General features: G+C 50.8%; 1 protein-coding gene across 1 annotated transcript; it reads left to right on the top strand.

Moving 5' to 3' along the window:
* Positions 1-349: 349 nt before the first annotated feature.
* Pnck (pregnancy up-regulated nonubiquitous CaM kinase) lies at positions 350-2,893 on the top strand. The gene is given in 12 exon segments (XM_077106996.1): positions 350-423; positions 711-842; positions 1,236-1,266; positions 1,268-1,311; positions 1,400-1,538; positions 1,721-1,844; positions 2,021-2,096; positions 2,192-2,304; positions 2,388-2,466; positions 2,545-2,576; positions 2,579-2,631; positions 2,756-2,893. Coding segments are annotated over 12 exon segments (1,029 nt in total). The 5' UTR covers positions 350-355.
* The last annotated feature ends 6,319 nt before the right edge of the window (positions 2,894-9,212 follow it).

Raw genomic sequence — 9,212 nt, 5'->3', positions numbered from 1 at the left:
TAGAGGGGCCAGTGTAGGGGTGCACAGAGCCTTCTAGAAAGCAGCTGCTCATGTAGGTTCCAATACGTGGAAGCAGAGAGGGGATGCCCAGGTGTTGGTTGCCTAGGGATGTTGAGGTGGGGAAGCACGGGATGTCAGCAGCGGACCCGGGATGGGGAATTGTCCTTGTGGGAGTGGGCGGGGGGGAGGGGCAGGATGTACCTTGGCTGCGGGGTGGCCCTGACGGAGGTGGGGGCGGGGGGGGGCAGCGATGATGGATTGGCAGTGGGATGAAGGTGGCTATCTACGAGGACACTGATGGCGGGAGGAGGGAGCTGCCCATGCCCAGGGTCCTTCTCCACCTCCCACTGCAGACATGCTGCTGCTCAAGAAACAGACGGAGGACATCAGCAGCGTCTATGACATCCGGGAGAAGCTTGGCTCGTGAGTGTGATGCAGTGTGAATATGTGTGTGGAAATGCGTGTGCATGTGTGCATGAACATGTGAGTGTCGGGGAGGAGTATGTGGGGACATGTAAGCATGTGATGCAGCACAGATGTGTGTGACTGTGTAGGTAAATTGTGATGCGTTTGCACATCTGAGTGTGTGAATACATGTGCGTGTGCGCATAAGTGCTGGGGAGGGGGGCAAGGGCCTCCCCATCTCCCTCAGCCCTCTCCTTCCCCTCCCTTCCCCCTCACTGGTCTCCCACCGTCTGGCTCTGTGGCAGGGGTGCCTTCTCTGAGGTAGTGCTGGCCCAGGAGCGGGGCTCTGCACACCTTGTGGCCCTCAAGTGCATCCCCAAGAAGGCGCTGCGGGGCAAGGAAGCCCTGGTGGAGAATGAGATTGCGGTACTCCGCAGGTACGCCCATTCCTGGCCAGGGACCTAGAAGTTAGTGGGGATGGTCAGAGCCCCTTGTTCTGAAACCCCTGCTGGTCTAGCCTGAGCTTTGTTGCTAACCTGCTGGAGGGCCTGGGGCAGTTCTCTTCCCTGCCTGGGCCTGAATGTCCCAACAAGAAAGGGTCAATATTGATCTGTGTTTTCCAGACAGGATTTAGAATTGTGTGTCCTAGGAAGGCCTGGGCTGGGGTAGGCCAGGGGTGGCCTGTGGTTAGGAATGGGGAGTCCATGCGGGAGCAAGAGAGAAGAAGGTGGCTCAGGACAAAGCTCTCCCAGACCCTGCTGTACTCCCCAAGGGGGCTGCTGCAGCCTGAACTTGTGCTTTCCTACAAGGGCTACTTCTTCCTGTTCCAGGGTCAGCCACCCCAACATTGTGGCGCTGGAGGGATGTCCACGAGAGCCCTTCCCACCTGTACCTCGCTATGGAGCTGTGAGGAGGGCCAGTGGGGCTGGATAGGCGTGGGGGCTGAAGCTTGGGCTCAGGGGCCTGGGTTGGCTGAACTCCGGACTCCCCTCAGGGTGACGGGTGGCGAATTGTTTGACCGCATCATGGAGCGAGGCTCCTACACGGAGAAGGATGCCAGCCACCTGGTGGCTCAGGTCCTCGGCGCTGTTTCCTACCTGCACAGCCTGGGCATTGTGCACCGGGACCTCAAGGTGCTGGCTGGGAGCCCTCACACCTTGCCCACCTGGCCCTTCGTGTGTTTCCCCAGGCGCATGACTGGGGCCTTTCCCAGCATCCCTCTGCACTGAGGGTCTGGGGAATTTGAGAGTGCTGAGGCCCACCCTGTTCCAGTGCCGGTGCCATGCCGAGCCTGACCTGGCCCCATGTGTCACAGCCTGAAAACCTCCTCTATGCCACGCCCTTTGAGGACTCCAAGATCATGGTCTCTGACTTTGGCCTCTCCAAAATCCAGGCTGGCAACATGTTAGGCACTGCTTGTGGAACCCCGGGATATGTTGGTAAGAGGGGGGAAACTCCGGGACTTGCTGGCTGGTAGCAGGGGGCGGGGACCCTGGGGGAGCCAAGGTGCTAGGATCTGGGGTGACTGTTGCTGCAGCTGGGCTATTCCTGGGGCTGAATCACATATGCGTGTTGTGTGCGTGCACAGTACAATGTGTCTGTTTGTGACCTCCAGCTCCAGAACTTTTGGAGCAGAAACCGTATGGGAAAGCTGTAGATGTGTGGGCCCTGGGTGTCATCTCCTACATCTTGTGAGTGACCAGTGGGAAGCATCAACTCCTGCCTGCCTGCCCCCTGCTGGGTTGGGGATGGGAAAACAGCTGGGTGATTCATCTGTGGGTGCCAGGCTGTGTGGGTACCCGCCCTTCTACGACGAGAGCGACCCTGAACTCTTCAGCCAGATACTGAGAGCCAGCTACGAGTTTGACTCTCCCTTTTGGGATGACATCTCGGAATCAGGTGAGCTTGATGCTGACCCTCTGCTTGGTAGTGACCAGGGGTAGTAGGGACTGGGCAGGCTGACCTGGTCCCCCCTGCTCCAGCCAAAGACTTCATCCGGCACCTTCTGGAGCGAGATCCCCAGAAGAGGTTCACCTGCCAGCAGGCCTTACAACATCTTTGGTGAGTGGGACCCCTTGCAAGTTGTCCCAGGCCAGAGAGACAATCTTCCATACACCACTGACCTCAGGCTTCCTTCAGGATCTCTGGGGATGTGGCTTTGGACAAGGATATCCTGGCTCAGTCAGTGAGCAGATTCAAAAGAATTTTGCCCGGACCCACTGGAAGGTCAGCACTATTCTCCTGCTTCAGGGCATAGCCTCCACTGCCTACAGGTCACTATAGTCCTTGCAGTCTTGGGGCTGGGGCCCAGGCATGGCCTGACACACACCACCCCCACTTCTTCCCACAGAGAGCTTTCAATGCTACCTCCTTCCTGCGCCATATCCGGAAACTGGGGCAGAGTCCAGAGGGGGAGGAGGCCTCCAGGCAGAGTATGGCCCGACACAGCCACCCAGGCCTCCCAACTGGCCAGCCCCCCAAGTGGTGACGCCCAGGTGTGTGTGCCTTTCATCCCCAGAGCTTATAGACTGGTGATGTTCCATTTGGCCAAGAGCTAAAGGAGTGGACCCTACAGGGTTTGCCTGGCCCTTCCTGTCCCCATTCTGCATGGCCTAGGGCTCCGGGGTCCTGCCTCACTGGTCCCCAGTCTCCCCTGGTCCCTCTCAGCCTTCCTCCTGGATTCATCAGGGAAAGACCCCCAGAACCACTCCTTGGCCCCTGAGGGCTGAGGGCACAAAGTGCAGGAGGAGGAGATGGGTAGGGGCACAGGGAGGCCAGGCTGGCTCCTGACTGCCCTCCTCCTCTGCCTCTCTCTCCTCCCCTCCACCCCAGGCAGATGCTGAGGCCAAGTGGACAGACCCCGATTTCCTTCCTTTGAGTCTTTTCAGTCCCCTTCCCCCACCCCTTATTCCCCTGGCTGGTCTCTGCTGGAGTGTGTGAGTTGTGCACGTGGCGCATGGCTGGGGCAGGGATGGGGCACTCCTTGTCACTGTCCAGAAGCCTGGGAGGTGTTCTTGACAGGTGGGCTCCAGGGGCTGTCCTTCCTGCACTGTTCTGTGCTTTGCTGACTGTGGGTGGTTCTGCTTGTGTTGTGGCCCTCCAGCCCCCTTGTTTTCTCCAAACCAATAAAGATAGAGCAATGGGCCAGTGGTGAGCTGGGTGTGGACATGTGTGGGGTTGGGGGTCACCTGGGGGAAGGAAATGAAGAAGGAAGAATGGACCCCATTGCTGCCTGAACCCCTGCTCTCTGGGATTATGGCAGACAAGGTCCCAATCGCCCAAGAATTTCCTGTTCCTACCCTCTAAGTACCAGCAAGAGGCCACCTGGCAGCCAGCTCTGCCACCCTACAGATCTGACTGCCTGTGACCCTGGGTCTCTGGGCAGCAGTGGAGGCATGCTGGGTTGCCAGCAGGGGGCAATGGCGGGAAGCCAAATTCCTATCCCCAATGCAAAGAACAGCACTGTCTCTGGGCCTGCAGTGCAGGGCTGCAGTGTCCATGCCATGCATATGCCCGGGCCTTCTCCTACCTCTTCCTACCTCCTTCCCCTTCCAGTGGGCAGCTTGTGTGAAATCCTAGGAACCTCAGTGTCAGAGGATGAGAAGGAGCCCCTCAACCAGAAGAGGGTGCCACAGGGGCCTCTACCCCCTGTACTGTGCTGGGCGGACCCAGGCTAGCAGCTGGAACACAAGGAGCTGTGACGGATGGCATGAAGAACTGTGGTCTTTGTTCTGGTGTAGCAGCTCCCAGGTCTTCCATCGCCACCTATGATGGATCAGGGCTTCAATGGCTGGCCTTGCTGGTTCCATCAAGGGAAGACCCCCAGGGCTACTCCTTGGCCTCAGCCAGAATTCCAGGCTAGCAGGCCACCCCTTCCCCTTGGAAACTCCTTCCCCTGCCAGCCCCCAGAAGATGAGCTAAATGGCCAGGGTGCATGTTAAAGAAGATTCCTCTCCTTTTCAAAGTTTGGGATCAAAAGGAGGCCATGAGGCCCAATCCGAGGCTGGACTGGTCTTGGATATGATGGGGTTTGGCGTTGTTTCCAGGAAGGAGAGCAGTCATGGCACCTGTGCTCTGGGTATAAGGTAATGCAGACAGCTGCTCTTCTGTCCTAACATTCTGCCATCCCCTCCCAAGACCAGGGGGAATTCTGGAAGCTGGTGGGCAGCTCCTCCCTCCTCACATCTACCCACATGCCATCCTACACTTCAGGCTTTGAGTCACACAACTCAGAGGGGAACTTCAGCTAACCAGTATCACAGCCAGGTCTCAGCACCTTGGCCTCCTTCCCTCCAAAGGCCTCTCCTGCCACCCCTCTGCCCTTACCTGGGGCCTTGTCATTATTTGGACATCTTTACCAGCATCTTGCTGGCTGGCTTGCTGTGCTTCCCATCTCATCACTCACTCATACAGGATACTTATTTGTTCTCCTTTGGTTTGCAAAGTATTGGTTGGGCCTGTACTGTATGCCAGATGCTGAAATGCACTGGGCTCCTCAGACTAGTTCAGGGAATAGTTTTACTGGGATGCTACTAATGATCTGTGTGGGGAAAGCACCGTGCTGGTCACTCCAGGAGCCCTGAGCATGAGTACTAGAGCCAACTTTCCAGAAAGAATAAACGCTCGTTCAGAGTGGCCAGCTCTTCCAAGTCAGGCGTGGGGCCAGATCCCTTCTGCAGAGTTGGGTCCCAGCCCAGCAGCCCCGTCATATGGTGCAATTTGGCCTCCTGACAGCAGGGGGCGCCACAGTTACGTCTTTAGACATCCAGTAGCCACCTCTGGTTCCTTCAGTACCTGGAGCAGTGGCTCAAATCTGTGTTCCCCTCCACATCTCCCAAAATCCTGCCCTGGAGAAGTCCTCATTCAACAAAGAGGTCCAGTCAATCTGGGGGCGGGGTGAGAGGGGAGACTCCTAAGTTAGATAGAGTGGCACCCCTACTTCATCTCTCCCAGACTTTCTCATCTGAGTCCAGTTCCTGAGAGGAAAGTTTCAGGTCACTTGGGCAGAAGGAGAGAGGAAGGGCTCCTTTACTAGAAGGCAAAGGGTGGTGTGAGGTGGGTGGAGAGGGAGCTGGGTGGGGGTACTGGGGAACATTCCAGCTTGTATCTGGAGGAAAGGGCCCTAGCAATCCTGGCAAGGTAAGGGGTTCAGGCCTTAGTCTATGAGCACTGGGGAGTTATTGAAGGGGTTTGGACCAAAGTATGCCTTTGTCCAGTTTGGGAGAAGCTTGAACTGGCTGTGAAGCTCAGGTGCTGTGAAGCTGGTGGAGTGCAGCCCCTCAGAGCAGGTTGATCTTCCTGGGTGTCAGCAGATCTGACCAGAATTGAGCAGGGGAACCCTTGTGGAGGATACAAGAAGAAACTGTCTCCCCAGATCTGGGCCAAACAGGGTAAATGACATGCTGTGTCTTGGAGCAAACGTGTGGGTGGCAGAGGTTTCAAGGAGGCTCAACTGTCATTGGGGACAGGGAGACCCAGAGGTTATCTTAGAAGCTCTTTAGGAGTTGATGGTGGATTTGGGGTGGGGAATGAAGGAGGTAGGGTGAATAGCCTGTGTGTCTCTGGGTGGACATGGAACCATTATAAAGAAGGGTTCAACTGGGGTGCCTTTGGGGGAGACATAATGACATTGGTTTGGGATATGGTGAGTTTGAGGGGCCTGAGCGACATAAAAGTAGAGAAAAATTGACTTATTCCTCATACTTCTCTTTGCAAATATCTCTTTGCAAATATGTGTGTAGCTTTATACTTATTATTTTTAAGAAATATTTATTTCTTAGTTGTAGTTGGACATAATGCATTTATTTTATTTATTTATTTTTATGTGGTGCTGAGGATCAAACCCAGGGACTTGCACTTGCTAGGTACCTAGAGTGCTCTACCGCCGAGAGACAACCCCAAACCCCTATACTTATTATTAATGAAGGTTTCTTCTTTCTAATTGTTTTATTTTGTTTACTTTTTTTTTTTTTTTTTTTTTTTTTTGGTAGTGCTGGGGATTGAACCTAGGGCCTTGTGCATGCAAGGCAAGCACTCTACCAACTGAGCTATATCCCCAGCCACTCGGAATGTTTCTTCTTTCTAATAAAAAGGATGCTAATGCTGACTCTTGATTGCACACTTAGTCTGTGCCAGAGACTGTTCTGGAGAATTTCACATATATTGACTTGAATCTCACATGTGAATGAGGTAGCTGACATTGTTATCATCTCCCCTACTTTCCATTTGGGGAAACTGAGGCTGAGTAACTGAGCCAAGGCTATGTCACTTGTAACAGTGAGCATTGAACTCACACTCTCTTACTACGTCTTCCTACTTGCCTCCATATAAGTGATGTCTTGCTTGGGTCTTAATGACTGGGGAATTGAGGTAAGCAAGAGCACTTCTTTCCACCCATCTTTTCGTGAATGCTAACACTGTGCTAAGGAAGAGAGAACTCTGGGATGGGAAAACCCACTGTGGATTTCAGTTTGGTCCTTGCAGGTGGCTAGTGTTGTCTTTACTGTTCTCTGTGCCTCAGCTTCAGATCTCACTTAATGGCAACCAGGCAGGTTTTCCCCGCAGTGGCAGGGATAGGATGTGGGATCTGGGCCCTCTGAAGTTCTCTTTGGAGTTCAGTATGAGGTGTGGTCCAGAAGTGGAGCAGGGTTGGTAACTGGGAGACACATCTGGGTCTGTGAAAGGAACAAGGCAAGAGATGTAGAGGGCCTTTGCCAAAGCAGCTGAAGTGGGACTGACACTGGAAGGATGGAGCTCAGTTGAGGTGGGTTGACCACGGGCAGGCCCGGTGGGTTGTGAAGGAGAGCACAAGAGAGAGGCTGAAGACAAAGGGGCCAAGCCACATCAGGTGCTGACTGACTTGGCTCCATAAACTGCGCATTTCTTCCGGCCAGACACTGTCTAGGTGCATGACAATCATTCTCCACCCAACCCCAGCTTCCTCCAGGCATTCCTGTCTCCATCCCTAACCACAGGTGGGCAAGATAAAAAGTACTGGGTGTTCAACAAATAACAAACTAATTTGGTTGATTGAGGAGACTTGTGAGAGGAAGTGGCTAGGGAACAGCTTGGGAAGTGAACTTTCTGAAGAGGACACTAGGGAGCCACTGAAGGTTTAAGCAGGACAGAGACAAGATGCAAGTTTTGTTTTAAAGATGTTTTCCCAACATTTTCCAATCCTATCTGGTCCTTCTTGATAATCATAAAAACCTTACATCCATTCCTCCAGCTCTTTCCCCTCACACCTCACTGAGATTTTGATAGATCTTCGAGCCCCAGGGAGCCAAGTCTTGCCTCACATGATGCTCTGAGTAGGTCTCAACTTCTTTATGCCAATTTCTCCTTGTAGTTGTTTCATTTATTGCTTACTGAATTTTTGAAGTTATGCTATTAAGTGCATATGAATTCACATTTGCTATTTATTTCAAGTAAGTTAAACATTTTATCAAAATTTAATGAAGAATACAAGCTAACACGTGTATTAGTTTCAGCATTGCTTTTTGCCTTTATTATAATCTACTTTATCTGATATTAATATAGCAGCTAAACCCTTTTATTTATATTAGCCTGCTATGTCTTTTTTAATCCTTTACTTTTCAAGCTTAAAATTTGTCTTCTTTTTTAAGAATATTTTTTAGTTGTCAATGGATTATTATCTATCTATCTATCTATCTATCTATCCATCCATCTATCGTGGTGAGAATCAAACCCAGATTCTCACACATGCTAGGCAAGTGCTCTACCAGCCCTAAAATTTGTTTTCTTATTAATATATAATTCATGGGGCTGGGGATGTGGCTCAAGCGGTAGATCGCTCGCCTGGCATGCGTGCGGCCCGGGTTCGATCCTCAGCACCACATACAAGCAAAGATGTTGTGTCCGCTGAAAACTAAAAAATAAATATTAAAATTCTCTCTCTCTCTCTCTCTTTCTCTCTCTCTCTTTAAAAAAATAATATATAATTCATATAATATAAATTTCACCCTTTAAAATGTATAATTTAATGAATTTTAGTATATTTAAAAAGTTTCATAACCAACCCTATGATATAATTCCAGAAACTTTTCATTATCCCAAATGGAAATCCCATTACCCCATAACTCTTCCCTCAGCCTCTGACAACCACTAATCTACTTTCTGTCTTTGTGGATTTGTTTATTCTAATATTTCAAATAAATGTAATCATACCATATGGGAACTTTTGTGTTTGACCTCTTACCCTTAGCATATATTTTTACGGTTCATCACGTTGTAGCATCTATGGTAAATGTACCAATTATTCCTTTTTGCAGATGAATAGTATTCCATGGTATTGATAGGCTACATGTTATCTATCCATTTATGGACATTTGAATTGCTTCCACCTTTTATTTTTTTATTTATTTTTTTTTAATATTTATTTTTTAGTTTTAGGTAGACACACTATCTTTATTTTGTTTTTATGTGGTGCTGGGAATTGAACCCAGTGCCTCACGCATACTAGGTGAGCGCGCTACCACTTGAGCCACATCCCCAGCCCTTGCTTCCACCTTTTAGCTATCCTGAATAATAGTGCTGTGAAATTTTTGTATGGATATATATTTTCAGTTTTCTTGAGTATATACCTAGAAGAGGAATTACTGGATCTTATTGTAACTCCATGTTTACTTTTTGAAGGAAATTTCAATGATTTAGTTGCTGTTTTCCAAAGCAACTAAACCATTTTGCATTGCATAGGGATTCCTATTTCACCACATCCTTGTTAACACATTTCTTTTGCAGTACTGAAGTTGGGACTCAGGGCCTCATACATGCTAGGCAAGTGCTCT

Source organism: Callospermophilus lateralis, chromosome X (assembly GCF_048772815.1).
Source record: "Callospermophilus lateralis isolate mCalLat2 chromosome X, mCalLat2.hap1, whole genome shotgun sequence".
NCBI lineage: Eukaryota > Metazoa > Chordata > Mammalia > Rodentia > Sciuridae > Callospermophilus > Callospermophilus lateralis.
The sequence above is the reverse complement of the archived record's forward strand: the minus strand, read 5'-3'. Positions and strand labels throughout refer to the sequence as shown.